We start from the raw sequence: 20494 nt of genomic DNA, 5'->3' as shown, positions 1-20494 counted from the left end.
GGGCAGCTCCTGCATTGAGCGTCTGCCCCCTGGTGGTCAATGCATGTCATAGCGACCGGTCGTTCTGCCGTTCAGTCAATTTGCATATTACCCTTTTATTATATAGGAGGATTTGTTTTTATTGACTTTATTTTATTATTTTTAAATGTTTTCATGAAATCTATGGGGGTTGCTAGAGTAAAGGAGTGTGAGGGGCGGGGGGGGGGGCAAAGAAGGCCTAATATATGGTGACGGAAGAGGATCTGACTTTGGGGGGCACAGATCTTGGATCACAGAAACCCACACCTGAAATCTATAGGATCCTATTAGCCAATGCCACTCCAATCGTTTTAGGTATTTTTAAAAAACACACGATTAAAACAAACAAAACAAAATCAATAAAACCTTCTAAAAACCTGAGGACCGGTGTGTTTCCTGATGGGTGTGTTGTCAAGGTCTTCTGAGCTTCACGTGTGTGCGTGTGCATGTGTGTGTGTGTGTGTGTGTGTGCGTGTGTGTAATTGTCTCCGCTGTCATCTATGAACCCAGACAGGCCCTCTTTGTCTGAATGTGACAGATCAGTTAGGACTGTGGCAACTACCATTTACAGCTATTGATTTCAACGTGACATTAAAGGCCCCAAATTCAACCATTATTCTCTTCAATTGTCACAAACAAAGGTTAATAACAGCTGAGCTGGGACTGAAGGGATCAAGCGAGGAGTGCCAACCGCAATGAGCACTTTGCCTTCTGTGAGCCACAGATCAGGGTGGGGGTCCGAGTCCCCCGCCCCTATTCCCAGTGAACTGTCATCGTTTTCAAAAGGCGCCTCTCTCCCAAAAGTACTATTTGAAATACAGAAAAGGGAAATGGAGTTTCCTAAGAAATCATGCCATTTAGCATAATCAATAATTGAAGCTGCACGTCTCTGTGCAGGGAGCAAAGCGTTCTGCTTGGCTGTCTCCCCTGCAGCGGGTAATGCTTCTCCTAACTGTGCAAGGGGGTCGGGAGCAGGGCCGACTGGCTTTTCAGCCTTCAGTCCATGCCCCGGCTACGGCTGGAGGGAGGCAGGAGCTTTATGGCGCCCATGAGAAAGCGTAAAGCAGCGGTTCTCAACTTGTGGGTCGAGACCCCTTTGGGGGTCGAACGACCCTTTCACAGGGGTCGCCTAAATACACCCTGCATATCAGATATTTACATTACAATTCATAACAGTAGCAAAATTACAGTTATGAAGTAGCAACAAAAATAATTTTATGGTTGGGGGTCACCGCAACATGAGGAACTGTACTAAAGGGTCGCAGCATTAGGAAGGTTGAGAACCACTGGCGTAAAGGCAAGCACAGAACTGCGTGAACACAGGCCTGCAGAGGGGGCGAGTGGCGTTCTCTCGGGGGCAGGGGTGGGAGAAAACCCCTTTTCTGTAATAAATAGGCAGGAAGTCGCTGGCAAGACAGTCCGCATCTTCACAAAGCAGTGGCAAAGTCAAAAAGCCTGCGAGTCTTTACAATCCCCACCTGCTTGTATTTACATCATGATTTTCCACCTACTTACCCTCCTGGTAAATGGTAAATAAAATCTTATGGGCTGTGTCCTCTATGAAATTTTTAATAAGGATCTTATTTTTAAAATGACTCCAATAATGTGAATTATTATTGATGAGCCCTGCATCGTTAAAGATTTACAGAGAGCTATCAAACTATACTTCTTCTTAAATAAAAACTAGCCATTCTTGGACCACTTCATAGAAAGGAACCCTAGACCGAGCAACTGAGTTTAGGATAATTTATTATTGATCATTATTTCCTAGAAAAATTAATGAGACTCTGCCCGAGAGTCAACCTGTACATGCTAGTAACCACACTCGAAGGGATGTTAGAAATGGAGCAGCATTTCCAACTAAACCTGGCTTATGCTTTAAATCCACAGACCAACCTCTGGGCCTGAGTTAAGGCCCTGGAATAGTTTTCTGCAGTCTAATAAGATGACGGTGGTGAAATTATTTTATTTTATTTTTTTGTGGGTAAAGTGCAGGATTTTTATTTTTTAAAATTTTTTTATTGTTTGAAATATTACATATAGTAGTAGATGTCTCCTTTCCCCCCCACTGACCTCTCCCCGGCCACCCCCACCCCCAGCACATGCCCTCACCCTCCTGGTGTCTGTGTCCACTGGTTATGCTTATATGCATGCACACAAGTCCTGTGGTTGACCCCTTGCACTCAAACAGAAAAATATACTTTAAACCCTGACTTACTGAGATAGTTATATTTAAAAACTCACAAGGATTAACTATTGTTCCTAGATAGACAACTGTATCAAATAAGAAATAAAATTTCCAGAGTGCCTAACCACGAGGGGCGATGGTTAGCATTCTGTCCACTGCCCACCCCTATGTTTACACAGGCCTATCTACATATACCCATGTGATTATTTAACAAAAACGCCATGCTTGCTTTGTGCTCACTCTGTCTCTCTCTGCATATATATTTACCTATTTTATATTCATATGTTATATAGACATGTTAAACATTATGCCCCTGCTCACTGTAGGAAAATGTTGATATCCAGTCTGTATCTTGTCTGTTTACTCTAGTCATGGTATCTTTTGAGATCACTCTTTTCTTTTAAAACTTGTGCCTTTTCTGCCTGTTTGAGGAAGAGTTCCATATCACGAGATCAATTACACGGACGCCAAAATTGTTTTTTAAATGTTTGTAGTAAAGCCTATGACATGAAGGTCTTGAATGACTTGCAGCTGATTTTTGGGCAGGACCATTTAGGTAACAGTTCCACAGTTTTGCACTCTTTGGCAAGGACAGCTCATGTAAATCAATCAAGTTTCCATGTGTGCCTGGGTCTTCTTATGAGTTCTCTACTCTGTAACTTTGCACAATATATCTAAACCCGTGCCAAAACCATTATCTTAAGAGCTATATAGCCTTAGAAGAATTTTTTTAAGCCTTGTCGAAACAAGGCCCCTCAAAATTAAGTTGCCTCCCAAAAAAAGGGGGAGAGAGAGAGGATGCCTTATAAGAATTTTTGATAGTGATTAAGGCCAACTCCCCATTGCTTAGAGCAATGGCTAGCACAGAAAAAAATGCTATATACGTATTTTCTATTATTATTATTATTGAATGCCTTGGCTATTTTTGACCCTTTTATTATCCATATAATTCTTCTGGAATTTTTATGAGTTCTGCAATGAACCTAGTGATTAATCTGGAAAAAATAAAAATCTTTATGCTACAATTTCTAATTCCTGAATGTGATATTTTCCATATTTTATCCTTTTTAAATGTCTTCTGATAAAAATGCTTTAATTTTCTACATAAAAATTGTACAAATCTTTAGTAAGATTACATCTTATTTATATTTTTAATGCAAACAGTAGTTATTTAAAAATGCTTGTTCATAGAAATGACATTGGTGTTTGCATGTTGATATTTTTCTCAGCAATTTTCCTAAGCTCTCTTATTAATTCTAATAATTTATCAGTGGATAATTTTATATGTCACTTGTAGATAACTAGAAGATATGTGGATAATATTTTTCCAATCCTTTTATATTTTTTATTTTTATACTTTCATTTTATTTTAAATGTATGTTTCTATTCTTGCTGAGTTGCCATAGTATATCCAGCACAATGAAGACTAGATATGCAAATAGCAGGCATCCATCCTGCTTCATCTCTGATCTTTAACAATAATGCTCACTACATTTCAACATTAAGTTTTGCTATTTGCTGCAGTCAGTTTGCAAGCATGTTTAATCACTTTAAGAAAATTCCTTCCTATTCATAGTTTTCTAAGATTTAAAAATCATGAATAGATATTGAATTTTATCACACATTTTTTTCTATACCTATTAAGATGAACATATGAATTCCCCCCTTCCCCTTTAACTGTTTAAGTGATGATTCATATTAATTGAATTTAGGGGAGGGGGATTAAACCAACCTTGCTTTACTGTGATGCGTCCCACATGCTCATGCTCATACCCTGCTGGCTGCAGCATGTTAATAGTTGGGCATTTTGTATCGATGCTCATGAGAACCAGCCACAGTTTCCTTTCTCACACTGACCCTTCAAGGTCAAGGTTACGCCTGCCCCATTACATGAGCAGGGGCCGTTTTTCAATGCCAGTTTGGAAGGCCAGCTTTTCCCTCTGTGCTAAAGACCAGCCACACTGTGGTCTGGCTGTTCTAGAGTTAAAGTAGAAATTAGGAATCATTTTTGACTAATTAGGATTCAAACAGCTCTCGCTGGCTGGTGCAATATATTCACGGATGTTAAGAAGGCATTGTCACAATTAAGGTTTTTGAAAAAAAGAAAATCCTTTCCAAGAGGATGTTTTCCATCGACAAACAGGCAAAATTAAATGCCCGATTAACACACATAATGTCCTCTTTAATAATTCTCAGCACCCTGCTAATTCTGCTAATACTAGTGCGCCGTCTACAATGCTTTCCTTTTGTTTCATGTGTTGAATAATTCAATTAAAAGTCTGACAAAGCAATAACAAGGGATTAAATGTGGTCGAATTGTAATTCGAAATAAAAACATAAGCTCTTGGGGAGTATTTATTGACTATCCTACAAAACCCTTTCAAGGATGTGAGGTCGTCGGCGTCTCCAAAATAAACAGTAACTGCTTAGCCTCCCTCCTTTGTGCCCAGTTCCAGCGAACGAGAAAACGAAAACGTGTCAAACTAGAGGAAGTTCTTGCCAAGTAGACCGCCTGGGAAGGGCTGCGAGACGCCTCTGTCCGGCCTACGTGGGGGACAGCGAGGCCCTCCGTCCGCTGTGCAGTGAGAAGAACGCCTGTCAGCCCCTGAGCGCGAACAGCAGAGGCGCGGAGGGCTGGTCCACCCCGGCCGGCAACATCGGCCTTTCTCTGGCAACTAGGACCGTCCAGGCGGTGAGAAGGGCAGGGGATAGATGGCCTTCTCTGGGACAGACGGCGACAAAGGCCTGGGCTTGGACAGCGCTGACTCGAGCATCAGAGGCAGGACAAGAGGGACTCTAACGGGAAAAACGAGCCTCAGGTGTCGGCGGGCAGAAGGGAGACGGGAACGGACGTGGCTCTGGATCAGATGTTAACGCCGTACCCAACCCCCCCGCCCCCCGGCCCCCGCAGATACAATTCTGTGCTCAGCAGAATTAGGGGAGGGAGATGCAGTGAGGACATCACCTCTTCTTCCATCCAGATCAAAAGCAGACTGACGAGACCAGGCGTCATCTTAGGCCGTTTTACGGGGGCGCTGAGGAGCCGCGGGCAGGCGAGCAGCCTGCGTCAGACACTGACCCCCAGGCCTGGCCCGGCCATTTCCTGGCTGCAGGATTTCGGACAAACTGCCTAGCCTTTTAACCCTTTGAGTGCCAACCAATATCCTAGGAGCTGTGCTAAAATTGCCAAGGCATTTTTTGCTGATTTTACAGCAGTTTAGGAAAAAAATTATGAATCGCAAGTAAATGAAGTTACATTATTCAATATCTTCCACAAAATCGTCATCTTCACAGCAAGAATTGACATATTTAGCAATATCATCATCACTAATAAAAGCAGACTTAGAACTGGACGCTGCAGGAGGAGCGTGATCGCGCTCCCGGCACTTTTGGCGAAAGACAGGAGGAGCGTGATCGCACTCCCCAGCACTAAAGGGGTTAATGCTCCTGCTTCTTCATCTCCCAAAATGGCGGTCATGGATAATGGTAGTAGCAGCCCCAAGGGCTGTTTGAGAATTAAATCACATGACCCACCCCAATGATAACACGTTTCCTGGTGTATAATAAACTCTCCGAAAACGAGGGCTGTTTGTTGTCAGCAATGTGAGCCAACCCTGCAAGTTATCACCCCACATGCAGGGAGGATGCTAAGAGAAATCAGAAATCACAAGGCACAGAGTCAAACAAGAAAAGTGCTAAGCAAGCAAAAAAGAGGAGAAAATTATAATCTAATCTAATAAAAGACAAACATGCAAATTGACTGCACCTCTGCTACGCCCAGACCACGCCCACCAGCCAATCAGAGTGACTATATGCAAATTAACCCAACCAAGATGGCGGCCACAGCCACGGAGCTGGAGCAAGCAGGAGGCTTGGTTGCCCCTGCGATGGAGCAAGCCAAGCTTCCCGCCTGCCCTGGCCGGCTGTGGCCTCCTCTCAAGGCAATAAAGTTTCAATTATAGAAGATAAATAAATCTCAGATACTTGCTTCCAGCCAGCCTCCACTGGGAGCTTGGCTGGCTGGGGGCCGTGGCCAGCCTGCAAACAGCCATCAGCCCCTCACCCAGGATGGCCACACCATCATGGGGTGAGGGGTCCCCACTGGGGGGCTTGGCCAGCCTGCAAACAGCCATCAGCCACTCACCCAGGCTGGCCACACCCTCATCCAGCGGGGACCCCCACCATGACTTGGCCAGCCTGCAAACAGCCAACAGAACACTGCACTGCAAGCAGCCGATTCGGCTCGGCGCTTTGTTAAACTGTTTGGTGTGAGATTCCCTCCTGTCAGGCCCACGATGGGAGCCTGTCCTCAGTAACCTCGCCCTTGCTCAAGCCCAGCTGCCTTCCCTCCCCACGTTCTCAGCACCACTGAACAGCACAGCCCTGGCGGTCTCTGTCTGACCCGCCTGCGGCAGCCTTGGCCCCTGAACCAGGGCCCGCTCCCCCCAGACAGACAGGTGACAGCTGCGGGGTCCTTACCTGCCCGCAGGCCAGGCCCATGCCCCTCTCGCCCATGCCGTGTGGACAGGACAGGTTCAGCTCCAGGGCGTCCGCTCCGGAAGCCTGCGGGACACGCGGGAGAGGGAGGAAAGGGACAGCGTTACTCGGGAGCTGCTGCCTTCCCCCGTCACACAGCACGGGGCACGCGGCCGGACGGCAGCCCCGCTGTTCCCTCTGGGACGGGACGGCGGCCTCGTGGCCTCGCAGGGCTGGTCAGGCTCCGATGAGAGCGTCTAGAACAGCAATCACGGACACTCACGGGAGCTCCCTGGCTCTGTGTCTCGGATGTGCACAATCCTCGGTTGACTGGGCGCATTTTACACAGGAAAAGCGATGCCCAGGCCTGGCTACGCGGAGACCGGCAGGGGGTCAGCTCAGCTCTGCCTGCCGGCCCGTTCCCACAGCCCCGCACGGCTCTGTTCACAGGAACACACCTTATTCCCCCGGGAGAGGGACCGTGAGCCGCCGTGCAAAGGAAGCTGGAGGAGGCTGCCGGGAAGGAGCACCAGGGAATGTGTTTTTAACTGAATGTCAATTTTATCACATTTTAAAAAAATGTCCGTGCGCAGAACCAGGGAGTACAGGTGACACTGTCTTAGCTTAATAATTAAACAGGAGTCCTTCTCGTTTGCTCATGAATTCACTCTCGGACGGAGGGCTCCTGCCACAGGAAGACAGGGGGTCCCTAAGCATGCACAGGGGGTCGTGGAACTCTTGGGGAGACTCCTGTGAAAACCTTTAAGAATAAGCAAAATGCTTTTCTAACAGCTTCATAGAGTAACGTGAGGAATGGGAGATGAAGTAAGTGGTTCAAGTTTTCCATTCTTTGACCTCACTTCTAGAATTTTCCAGGTGCTACAACTTAAAAAAATTATATATATAGATTTCAGAGAGGAAGAAAGAGGGAGAGAGATAGAAACATCAATGATGAGAGAGACTCCTCCTGCACGCCCCACACTGGGGATCGAACCCGCAACCCGGGCACGTGCCCTGACCGGGAACTGAACCACGACCTCCTGGTTCATAGGTTAATACTCAGCCACTGAGCCACGCCGACCGGGCTACAATTTTGTTTTAAATAAGGTCACCTAGAAACTTCATACAATTACAACAAGTCTATTAAGCCAGGCGCCGGCTGAGAAAAGCTCACTGCTTTCCAAGTGCAGGGGCCCTGCTCCCTAATTGCTCAGGTTTTAGCCTGTTGTTTCTCCCCCGACCCCTGCTTTCTGAATGTTAAGGAGGACCTCACCGAACACGAATCCTGGTTAGCCACCTCGCACCCATCTCGACTCATCGGCGAGCCTGCTTTTGCTCCGGCACACTTGGGAGGGTTCATTTGCTCACTCAGCCTGTTTCCTAACAGGGTCTCATCGTGGCTTTTGCTTCTCTAATTCAGTTTTAAACGCGTCCTATTATTTGGAAATTACGCTATTTAAATCATGCCATTTTCCCCCTGCTGGCTCGGTAGTAATCATGGGCCGCACACAACTGGCTACACTGAGTTCAACCCCAGGTCGGCCAAGGACTGCGTTGGGCAAGTCAGCCAACCTTCTGTGCCGGCTGTAGGAACAGGTCCCGTCTCCAAACACGTCCCGTGGAATCACCAGCTTCCTTAAAAGATGGCGCAGTACAATTATATACACGGCTGCTCTTTCCTTATTATCTCTTAGTTATTTCAAATATTTCCTGTAGACTGCTGTATTGAGCTGAAACGCAGCAATTTAAAAAAGCAAATCAATTCACCAGCATTCTGGAATACCTAAGCTTTAGGGGGCACCGGCTAACATTATTCACCTGATGCACATTTCCTAAAGTACAAGTGCTCGCTGACAATTAGCCCGCACAGCAATGACGGCCATGAGCAACAGGCCAGACGCTGTGCGAGGCTCTCTCAGTAGGATGTGTCGTTCTTCCCATTTCACAGAAGATGAACTGAGGCACCAGGAGTCTGAGTGCCCCACTCCCTGTCCCACAGCCTGCGACTGAGGGGAGGGTGACGGACCCAGCCATGTGAGAGCACGTTGAGCCCTCAGCCTCACTCACTCCTGTGACTTAATAGAGATCCCTTAGTCTGTGGCTGGTGTTGGGACAGTATGTTAAGAAAACGTGACATCCTTAAGCCTTCTAAACTTTAAGTTAAAATCTTGTAGCCTGACCGGCATGGCTCAGTGGTTGAGCATCAACCTATGAACCAGGAGGTCACGGTTCGATTCCTGGTCAGGGCACAGGCCCGGGTTGCAGGTTCCATCCCCAGTGTGGGGCGTGCAGGAGGCAGCCCATCCATGATTCTCTCTCATCATGGATGTGTCTATCTCTCTCCCTCTCTCAAATGAGTAAAAATATATTTTAAAATAATTTTAAAAATAAAATACTGTAAAATCACCAATCCAATTTAAAGTTTTCTTCAGTGACTGATTAGAAAGTTCCCCAGTATTCTAGAAATACACGAACACCCGCCGAGCGGACACAGCCGGAGAGGCTCTGACACGAGCCTGTGAGTCTAGAAACAGGTACCCTGCCCCAGGTGACCCGGGGACGGGCGGTGCTCATTGGGCCTCTGCTCAGATGCTGCTCCCACAGACGCCGGTGCCTGAGCGGGCAGTGCGCTCCCCTCTAAGCAGCCATATGCACGCCGGGAGCCTGAACTGCTGAATGAGCAGGAGATGGCGAATTAACTGGGACTGGGCATGCCGTGCACCCCGACCCCGGCTAGTCAGGAGCCTTTGGGTGCAGTCGCTGCGCCCAGCTGATTCTGCATCGCCCGAATGCCTGCACAGGGCGGCACTCAGCGAGGGCAGGGGCAGACAACGTGCTCTCCCCAAGGGCGCGCCTCCTCCGCTCCCCCTCCACTTTTCCGTGTGAAGAAGGATGTGTACGTGAGTCGTGTGGACTCTGGAGCCAGACGTCATGGGTTTGAATCCACGTTTCCCACGTCCTTGCCGTGTGCACTGGGGCAGATTCCTTCACTCCCCTTTGCCCTGTTCCCTCATCTCTAACCAGTGAAACGCCATGGAAGTGACTCACAGGGTTGCTTTGGAAAAGTGTAAATACATTTAACAACGGTGAAGGGCTCAGGCCCGGCCAGCGAGGCTCTGTGGTGGAGCAGCGGGCTATGAACCAGGAGGTCACGGGTCTATTCCCGGTCAGGGCACATGTCCGTGGGCTCGGCCCCCAGTGGGGGGTGTGCAAGAGGCAGCCGGTCAATGATTCTCTCTCATCGTTGATGCTTTTATCTCCTCCTCCCTTCCTCTCTGAAATCAGTAAAAAAATATTTAGGAGAAAAAAGCAATAGATATGAAATGTGAGCAATGTGTACAAACATCGTTAAGCCGGTTAGTGTGTTACTAATACAAAGGCTTTTGACTTCTTCAAGTAAAACTCGCTCATTTAAAGGCTCCCGACCAAAGGACTTCTTTTTTATGGCCTCTGTTGTACGGGCGGGCGGGACGCAGGCAGCGTGTAAAGCGATTCATCATGGTCAGCTTAACACTGGCCGAGCTCACGCCAGGCACGGGCTCCATGGAGGATTTCACGCTCAATTAGGTAAATACATGTAGAAAATGGACCCAGCGCCCAAGTTCAGGGAGCCGATTACGGATCACGGCTAATTTCAGCCCCCGAGTCCCAGAAGTAATTTCCCCTCACAGTTTTGAGATGTCCAAATAAACTGCACGATCCACGTTTCTGAATATGATGTAGAGTCATTAGTTCATAAGTGGGGTCAGATTTACTCTCCTATCTGAGCGGTTTCCAGAAACCCCAGCTAAATCTGTCTCGAGTATCTTTCAAGATAGCGTATAATGTTAACTATGTATTTTTTTTTTTTCTGTTTAAAACACAAATCTGAGCCCGGCCGGCGTAGTTTAGTGGCTGAGCGTTGACCTATGAACCAGGAGGTCATGGTTCGATTTCTGGTCAGAGCACAGGCCCGGGTTGCAGCCTCCATCCCCCAGTAGGGGGCGTGCAGGAGGCAGCTGATCCATGATTCTCTCCATCGTTGATGTTTCTATCTCCCTCTCCCTTTCTCTCTGAAATCAATAAAAATATATTTAAAGAAATAAAATTAAAACAAATCTGAGCCTGTGGGGAGTTGTTCGCGTCTGGGCAGGCGTCCCTGACACTACAGAAACCCCGCTCACCGTGCCCACTCAGGAGCCTGGGTCCCACCATCCCAGGCCTGTCCGTATTCACGCGAGAATGGTACCGAACGGGACCTTTTACATTTTAAATATTCGAGGGTTTTGTATTCACAGTTTCTTCCCTACTGTCACACCAGCTTGCCTGAAGGCGAGGTAAGATCCAGTGTGCCTCTCCAGGGTGGCTTTATGTGTTATCATGACATCCATCCTCATATAGGTTTTGCTTTCTATGCAAATCAAGAGGAAATGGATTCAAAGGAGAAAGGGTTTCTAGGCAGCCTGTGAAATGCCAGGGACCACTTTTATGGGATAGAGTACTTAAATTTCCATTCCCATCCTGTTAATGAAACATGATAATAGAAACTTTTTTTTTTGAGTTACCATTTTCCATTCAGTTTTGCTGCCACCGGGTTCTTTTCCACGGCGGCTCTTTATTTACAGCCGATAAAAATAGAAGAGAAGAAACAGAAGAGAGAGGACTGCGTTACCTCGGCCATGCTGGCGAGCTCCATCCAGTCGTTCCTGTTGTAGCTGCACATGATGCTCGCGATGAGGACCTTCAGAAAGAGGAGAGAACACGGTTCAGATACGACTGCACACACCAGGGCACATGGTCTTTACATGTGTGTGTGCTCAATGGTAAGTACAAGGCGAGGTTAGCTGTGCATCCGTTTAAAGACAAGCCATTCAATAACACAGATTCTAAGTGAAGCAAAGGATGAGATGTGGGACTTCCGCCTTGTACTAGAGACTTCCTCATTTATCTGTTTTTAATCCTCACCTGCGGGTATGTTTCAGAGAAAGGCAAAGGGGGAGAGGGGCAGGGGGGAGATGCGGGGGGAAGAGAGAGAGAGATACATATGAGAGAAACATCGACTGGTTGCCTCCTGCACATGCCCTCCTCTGACCCCCCTACCCCGGGGATCGATCCCCCAACCTGAGCATGTGCCCTGACCGGGTATCAAACCAGCAATCTTTCCGTGCACAGGACGATGCCCCACCAACTGAGCCACGTGGGCCGGGGCCCTCCGTTGTCTTTGAAGACTTGAACACATGACTTCACTTTTCTGACCCTCGGCATTCTCATGTTTAAGAGGAAAACAATACTGACTTTGCCAACCGCTGAAGGCGGTCGAGGGGATCACATATATTTGTGTGAGGGGAAGGGCTGTCTAAATTATGCAACGACATACAGTGTTTATTAATAGCATCACGGACACAGCGGAAGGCTTCCAGGTCTGGGAAAGGTACTTGGCGTCCCTTGGCCAAGTTTATTCTGCGTCACCTCGAAACACGCCCCCCAGTGGAGGCCTGCTGCCGCCGAGGGGGTAAGGCAAGAGAAGCGTCACGGATTTGGGGACACAGAACCCCCTTTACAGGAAGGATGTCAGGGACGCGGGGCCAGGAGTCGGCCGGGACCCGATGGCGGGCACAGGACAGGAAGAAGTGAGAGGAGCGACCCCCAAATCTCTCCGAAGGGTCCGGGGGTCTGTTCACCGAGAAATGAGGCAGCAGACGGTGGGTGGTGGGGGGTCATCCAACGTTTAAAGAATGACAATTCTCAGACCAATTAGTTTTTATAATCACATTAGAGGCCTGGTGCTGCACCGGTGGGGGCCTCGGCAGGGCCTGTGGGGATCGGGGTTAAACCGGCTCTCCAACATCCCCCGAGGGGTCCCAGATTGCAAGAGGGCAGTTCTTGGGTGATGCACCCTGGAATCGGCTCCCTCCTCTCTGGTTCCGGGGTGCGTCACCCGAGAACCGCAGCTGCCAAGTCACTACAGCTCGGCAGCTACTGCGTTGAGTGTCTGCCCCCTTGTGGGCAGTGTGCGTCATAGCTACCAGTCGGATGGTTGAATGGTCGCTCAGGCCTTTATATATATAGGTTTCTTTCTGGAGTAAATAAAATGATTTTTTTAAAAAAATTTGAATTACAAGAAAGCTTGCAGATCAGAAATTAAGGTGAAGAACATAGAATTTCCAATGGGTCACAGGCAGGCGACCTCATCAACCTCCCATTTTCTCCGAGCCTGGGCCCTTGTACAGGCAGTGGCGGTTCGGGAACTCGCTGGGAGCCGCCCTGGAAACCCATCCAACAGCTCCACCTCGAGACAACCTACATTTCTAAGGAAGAAAAGCTGCCAGGTAACAAAGGTGAATACCTGTCAATTACCTGTGGAGGGGTTAGATTTTGGCAAACAACCAAATCATTGCTAACACTACTGGGATTATATCAAGAAGGAAAAAAACCCATATGAGCCAAGTAATTTTCAAAGACATTTAAACTCAGAAAATCTGTTTATTAAATATTCATTAATTGTGCAACATGCATATTTTACAGGGTCTTTGCACCTAAATATAAATAGATTGAAAGTGGGATTGGCACAGTTTTCCTGAAACGTAGACACGGAGACTCGGGCATTAAATGTCAAGCCCAGCCCAGCCGGCGTGGCTCAGGGGTTGAGCATCAACCTATGAACTAGGAGGTTACGATTCGATTCCCGGTCAGGGCACATACCCAGGTTGCAGGCTTGATCCCCAGTGGGGGGTGTGCAGGGGGCAGCCAATCCATGATTCTCTCTCATCATTGATGTTTCTCTCTCTCTCATTCTCTCCCTCTCCCTTCCTCTCTCTAAAATCAACACACACACGTGCATATATACATAGTCAAGCTCACATGCTCTCAGAGCTCATGTGGCCATTGCTGACTTCACGTTTGCAAAGGGGAATATGTTCTGAAGGCTGTCATTTTGTAATCCTTTCTTTGGGGAGCCATAAATGCCTTGCTTATCCAAGTCTTCCGAACATAGAAACATCACATGAAGGTGAAACAATACGCGCAGTTTCCATAGAAAATCGGACCTATTTTCCACCAGATCGGGGGTGTGGGGGGGGAGGACTGTTGGCTCCACAGCAGTAGCTGGGTTTCCTCTGCCTTGGCCCCTTCGCAAGGCACTGTTCTCCCGTTTGTGTGCCCGCCGTGTCTGCTCACTGGCTCCCCGGCCCCAGGGACCCTGACAAACGAGGCAGAAACTCCTCAGCCTCCACTCTCCTCAGCCTCCGCCTTCACCCGCAGCTTCCGGAAGCCCCTCCCGGGAGCCCTGGAGCTGCCTCTTCCTGCGTCTCCTGCGTTCTCTTTCCTCCTCGGGCTCGTCCACCCGTGGCCACGTGGGACCTGGGGTGTCCGGGGGGCTGTGCACGATGCTCTGTGAGTGTCGCCTCCTACACATTCTTTCTTTAAAATATGTTTCTATTGATTTCGGAGAAGAAGGGTGTGGCTGGACCCCAAGCCGGGGCTCTCCTCACCCACGCTCTGCAGGAGACACAGGCACGTCCGTGCACCCGCCTCTCTGTCCACTGGGCAGTGATTCGGCCATCGCCCCTCCCCAGAGCCACCTCCTTCGGCGCCCCCTGGAGACAGGTCCCCGCGGGGAAGGTGCTGAGGGAGAGGCAGGTGGATGAAGAAACAAAAGCCTCACCTCCTCTGCTCTCTGCCTCCTCTCTGTCAGCCACCCCCCCTTTCCCTCGCCATGGCCAGCCCTTCGGCACGGGGACGGCTCCCAGGTCTGGGCGCCTGGGCCACCTCCTCCTCCATTGAGCTGCCACGTCTGCCCACGTGGGCGACCTTGGTCAAGGGCACAGAGACACGCCGCTCAGGGCTCTGCTTTCCAGGACAAGGACGAATGCACCTCCACTAGCAAAGCACTCGCCGCCGCCCTGGATCCTGATAGGTGGCTCCCTTCCCGGATGTGCTGCTGACACTCGGGAGTCAACCTCAGAGGCTCCCGCATTTCGTAAACATCTTCGGGTTCGCTCCGTATCCCCAGTGTCAGCTCCAAAGTTTCCTTCTCGGAAGCTTGGCAGAGTGATTTACAGCGGAAATGGTGACAGGACCTTTTCCGAAGCGACTGGAACCTTTCCGGTCCACACTTCACGCCGCGGCCTCATGGACGCGCTGGCATTCGGTCCTGATTTGCATGCCATAACAATAAAACCGTGTACAACACAGCCCGTTAAACTCACATCGCCTGGCAAATGAAGATCCTCACAAGGCAACGTACCCCAATTAAACTCAAGAAATGGTATTCAAGCCATACTTACGGGCTTCTAATGTAATACAAATGCACTAATATTTACAATGCATGCAAAGGTGCACACCTCGTTAAACATACAGGGGGGAAACCAACAGATTTCTTTGCTTCATTAGTCATTTCATGAAAGCTTCCCAATATGCATATTAGCTATTTCAACTGCGACAGACAACGCATTTGTCTATAATCAATGCATTGGCGATTCTAATTCAAAGCAAACAATGAAGGTCCTTCTCAGAGTTTAAAATTTGATGTGGTTTTTTTTCCACAATAACATACTGAAATTTTGCAAATAGGAAAGTATATTTTTCCTCTTCAATGTTCCTTTTCTCTCACTGTTCACACTTTCTGGCTTGCTCATGAATGCACAGATGTTAATATCAATGCTGTTTTGAAGGAATAACAATGAGGTGTTTGCTGTGTAACCTTCTCTCTCTCATCTCCCACATGTAATTACATGATCACCGAAACTTTCCCAATAGGAGAAAAGTAGTTTTTCAAAAAGAAGTAATTGCATGGCTGGGGTTTGCAGTCCTCTAAACTAAGGGGAGATATACATTTTTCCAATTTGAAAGTTTGGTTTGAAAACAGGTTTGAAAACAAATCTATAAGCATACGCTCGTCTTGGGGAGTACTGAAGACAGGTATGCACCCTTACGAGTGGGAGAAAGGTCTAAGACTGCAATTCTGGGTCATCAAATGCTTGTGATAACTGCTCCATGTTTTCAAAAAGCATTGTAAAAACCACGGCCCTGATTGTTTTAATTACTTAAAATAAGGCAAAGTAAGCCTCCAGAATCATTTGACTTAAAAGACAAATTCTAGTTCAGACCCTTCTGAATTATTTACAAACACCTCCAATTATTTGATCATTTTTAAAAAATATGTTTTTATTGATTTCAGAGAAGAAGGGAGAGAGAAACATCAATGAGGAGAGAGAATCATAGATCGGCTGCCTCCTACACGCCCCCTACTAGGGATTGAGCCTGAAACCCGGGCATGTGCCCTTGACCGGAATTGAACTGTGACCTCCTACCTGGTTCATAGGTTGACCCTCAACCACAGAGCCCCGCCGGCCGGGCCGACTGTTCTATCATTTAATGCAGGTGAGGAGGGGTACCCTCCCTCCCGCCTCACACGCATCGTCAGAGGAGATACCATAAAAGCCCGGATGAGGATTTGAGCCTCAGGTGCAGCCCGGGCCCCCACCTGTCTCATCAATCCTCCTCACGCGTTTCCCCATGATGATGGTGAGCACTATTCAGTGAATAGGTTTCCCATATGCTACCGTTTTCAACGACCAAGAACAAAAGCCCAGTGGTCCCAGACCTTGCGTTTGGAACAGAAAGCTTAAGAGCAAAACAAAAACCTCTTCCATTTTTACTGAATAAAAGAGCGAAGGCAGATTGCAAAGACTGAGTGGACGCCTCCTCTTCGCCAAGCTGCTCTTCCTGGAGACGGAGTTCCAGGAGGGACCGCTGGGGAGGAAGGAGGAAGTGGCCTAGACCCGGGCCTCCACCCGGCCCCTCTCCTGCCCGGAAACAGCTACAGTCCAGCCTCCAGGGTTTCTCCAGCGGCCTCTGGGCATCAGGGGCTCCTGCTGTTTCTTTAGGAAACAGTCACAACATGGCATGTGAGTTTCTTTCCCTCCTTCACGAGCCTCACAGGCAGGCCTTCTGAAACGGCTGAGCAACCCTCTCCTTTTTTCAGTCTATCCTAACCTGTTGTAGTATTGTCTCTCAGTAGATACTACTTAGCCAAACTAGAAAGATTTACTATACTTGGGAAATGTACAAAATTATTCCCTAAATTATTTATGTAAATAACAAAAACATATAAGTAAAGCATACATAGATACTATATATACATGTACTAGTACCCTTTCAATCAACTATGCCAATACTCTATAATGAAACAGCCACCTATGAACCCAAAAGACTCAGCCAAACCCAAACACACACACACACGAAATTCTATCAACTGGAAGAAAAGCACCCTCGTATGCAGATTGAGCCTTGAATTTGTGTCCCACCCAGGCAAACTCCTCCTCTTCAAATTGCAATACGGCACAATGAGTCTTTCTCTCCGCTGGTTACCAGCCTTGGCTGAACACACACAGCATGTCTGGTAGAGGACTCACTGCATTAAAATACCACAGTCGATCAGCTGTAAGGGCTGTGACGCAGGACACACGGGGCGTTATTCCCACTGATGCTTACGGCTGCTGAGAAATGCCAGGAAAAAGTCACCCGGGCAAACGAGTGGCACGTTTCACCTGTCACAGAGCATGGCCGGGGCTGACGTCCACCTCCTGGTGCGCTGTCCGTGATGCGCATCCGAGGGAGGCCGAGGGAAGACGGACTTGGCTTTTCCAACCAGCGGCTCCAGGCAGCCATCCTCTACACCAGCGGTCGCCAACCTCTCGGACCTCACGGGCCACCAGTGGTCCGCGGACCACCGCTTGGCGACCACTGCTCCTAACACTCCGCCCCCCCACTCCTCACTCCCACGCGTCTGTCTGTGGAGGAGGGTTGTCTCCACTGACGTGCTGTAGCTGTGACATTTCTACGAGCTGAGATTCTCCAGGAGCGAAGAACTGTGATCCCCAACCTCCATCTCACCAGACGGCAGAATCGTGTCGGCCCATGGCTTCTTGTAAACAAAGCCAAACAGAGTAAGCAAAGAAGCCTTGAAATACCCGATTTTCATTCCATTTTGTTATGCTGTATTCATTTCAATTTTTTTCAACATTGAAATAAAATATGCTGCTTATTAAAAGCCACCTGGAACGTCCAATCCCACGCGACAGGGGTGTTCGCCATCACAACCCCGCCCTGTCTCCGGAAGCAGAGGGATGGTCTTGCTATCCATGTACTGGGGGGCCCGGGAGTCAGTGATGCCGCCCACTGCCACCGGGACCGCCATCTCCGGGGCAATTCCCGGCGTGAGAACTGTCCATCTGCACGGACACGGACACATTACACAGACTCCCTGCAGTCGCGTGTCTTCTCTTTCTGGGATTCCTTAATAAGAACATTTCCTCTCTGATAAGGACGAGCTATGCAGAATATCTTGACATTACCAATCGCCAATCCCTTTACTTTAAAGCAGTGGTTCTCAACCCTCTGGCCCTTTAAATACAGTTCCTCATGTTGTGACCCAACCATAAAATTATTTTTTTTAAAAAAATATATTTTATTGATTTTTTTACAGAGAGGAAGGGAGAGAGATAGAGAGTTAGAAACATCGATGAGAGAGAAACATCGATCAGCTGCCTCCCGCACATCTCCTACTGGGGATGTGCCCGCAACCCAGGTACATGCCCTTGACCAGAATCGAACCTGGGACCTTTCAGTCCGAAGGCCGATGCTCTATCCACTGAGCCAAACCCGTTTCAGCATAATAAAATTATTTTCGTTGCTACTTCATAACTGTAATGTTGCTACTGTTATGAATTGTCATGTAAATATCTGATATGCAGGATGGTCTTAGGCGACCCCTGTGAAAGGGTCGTTCGACCGCCAAAGGGGTCGCGACCCACAGGTTGAGAACCGCTGCTTTAAGGGCATATTTCATGGAGGGGGGGGTCGATAATTGAGCCATTTCCCTTCTCCTCTCTGTGTTTCCTTGAGCATACCCTGCACGTAAATGTGTGTCTGAGGTTTTAGATGAGTGAAGTGTTAATAATTACGCAGGGACCAGGAAAGTAGATCCAAAATATTGATTTAGCTGTTCGCTGGGGCTCGCTTTCCGCAAAATACAATTTCCCTTTGTTGTTTTGCATTAAAATTGCCTTTGGTTCTCCTCATGGATATAAAGTGATTCCTTCTATGAAAAGTGTCATACATTTTCTCAGGAGAAAACAGGACAAGGAAAGTAGAAATGATCAAATACGTCCATCAAACATGCAGTAGCAGAAAAAGCCTTCTCAGGGCACAAGGGCACCGTCAGGACCAGCGGGAGGCCCGGGGTCAGGCGGGTGCTGCTAACTCCCGGCGGCTCCGGCGCCCGGGCTGCTGCTGAAGATGAAGGTGCTCTAACGGACACAGGTGTCAGTCGGAGCCAAGGAGCATGACAGCCTCAACGCGTGAGGACCGAAAGGAAGGACGGAGACCGATGAGAGGGAAGCAATTCCAGAGGGAAGCAGGGGTTGTCGGAAAGGCTATGGAACTTCCGACGCATCTTGCCCTCCCCCCCGCCCCCACGATGGTATTTCAGAGTGAAGCTAAGGCCACCTTGCCCTGGGCGGTCCCACCTACTGTCCAAATGGCTTCCCGCACCCCAGCCAGACCCCCCACGGCACCAGAAACGCTCTGTGCCCCAAACCCGACGCATCATCTCCTCCCCAAACCCTGTCTCCTGCTGCGCTCTGTCTCCTGTCCATGGAGCTGTGCAAAGGAGAACTGAGGACCGGCCGTAACCACACTTCCCTGTGCCCGGGCCCTGCCCTCGCTCCCTGCAGTCGCCGTCTCTGGCCACGCCAGCTCCTGCCCGATGCTGGCGCTCTCGCCCCTTCCACGCCCACCGCGCGAGTCCAGCTCCTCCTGGCGGGTCACCCGCCCGGGGCCTGTGTGTAGACCTGGCACCTGACAGCGGCGTCAGGCACGTGACGACTTTCATTCTCACAACAATGTTAGGAGCTGGGCACCACGCTCTCCCGGTTAAAGATGTTTCTAAAAAGTAAAAATAACTCAGATGGCAGGTTCGCTAATGGAAACAGTTCAGAAAAACTGCAGCCTCAAACCCCCTTTCCCAAATGTGACGCCAGGCGTGCTGCCCATCGGTATAAAAACAGACATTTCCCACCGAAGACCCCGTCAGGCGCACTGGCCCCAGCCTGGGCCGTCATCCCAACCGTTACCTCGGACCCTATTACATCGGCCTCCATACACGACCTGTTTTACTCTTTTTTCTTTAAACCATTAAGCAAAACCACCACACGCCTTTCTCCACACATATGTTGGAGATCACGTCCACGGCGTGCGTGCTTAAGTAAGAGATTTCTGGGTCGAAGAAGACACGCCTTCAGCATTTCTCTCGTTCCGGCCAAGTGGTCAGCAGAGAGGGCGCTCAGCAACGAGGCCACTAACAGAGCGTGACATACCCGTTTCCCCACATCCCCGTGTTAATCCGAGCCCTGGCAGGAAGCAGACGGCTCGCTCAGACAGGTGATTGGAGTGGAGATGAATAAAGGGCTATTTACAAAGGTGGGGGCTCGCGCAGGAAAAGCAGGAGGGACCCTAGAGGATACCGGGGAGCCACTACCTGGAAGGACTGAAAGCTGGGGGAGGGAGCCCCTCTCTCCTCCATCTTCCCGTCCCCTGGGAGCCCAGGGGGAAGCCAGAGGACAAGATGACGTAGACATAGCGATCCGGCCAACCTTCAGGTGCAGCCACTGGGCGGCGGGGGGAGTGGGTCCCGGCCGCGTCACACGAGCTGTGCCGACCAGAAGGTGCAGTTCTCCACAGCGGAGTCTGTGCCAGTGCCCAGCCCGCGGCCGCTTCATCCCCTGACCGCGCAGACGCCCGCTCCCTGGTTCTGCGGTCACCCTCCCGCTC

At 49.2% G+C, this 20494-nt stretch overlaps 1 protein-coding gene across 1 annotated transcript in view; it reads right to left on the bottom strand.

Annotated features, from left to right (window-relative positions):
- Positions 1-20494, bottom strand: part of LOC102434586 (dihydropyrimidine dehydrogenase [NADP(+)]) — a gene marked incomplete at its 5' end in the record, with an annotated part of 162046 nt that overhangs the window by 76225 nt on the left and 65327 nt on the right. The window contains 2 exons of the mRNA XM_006105955.3: positions 6686-6769; positions 11334-11402. Coding sequence (XP_006106017.1) covers positions 6686-6769; positions 11334-11402 — 153 coding nt within the window. The remainder of the gene's footprint in view (positions 1-6685; positions 6770-11333; positions 11403-20494) is intronic.

Source organism: Myotis lucifugus, unplaced genomic scaffold (assembly GCF_000147115.1).
Source record: "Myotis lucifugus unplaced genomic scaffold, Myoluc2.0 scaffold_739, whole genome shotgun sequence".
Classification (NCBI taxonomy): domain Eukaryota; kingdom Metazoa; phylum Chordata; class Mammalia; order Chiroptera; family Vespertilionidae; genus Myotis; species Myotis lucifugus.
This window is presented reverse-complemented; position numbering and strand designations above follow the sequence as displayed.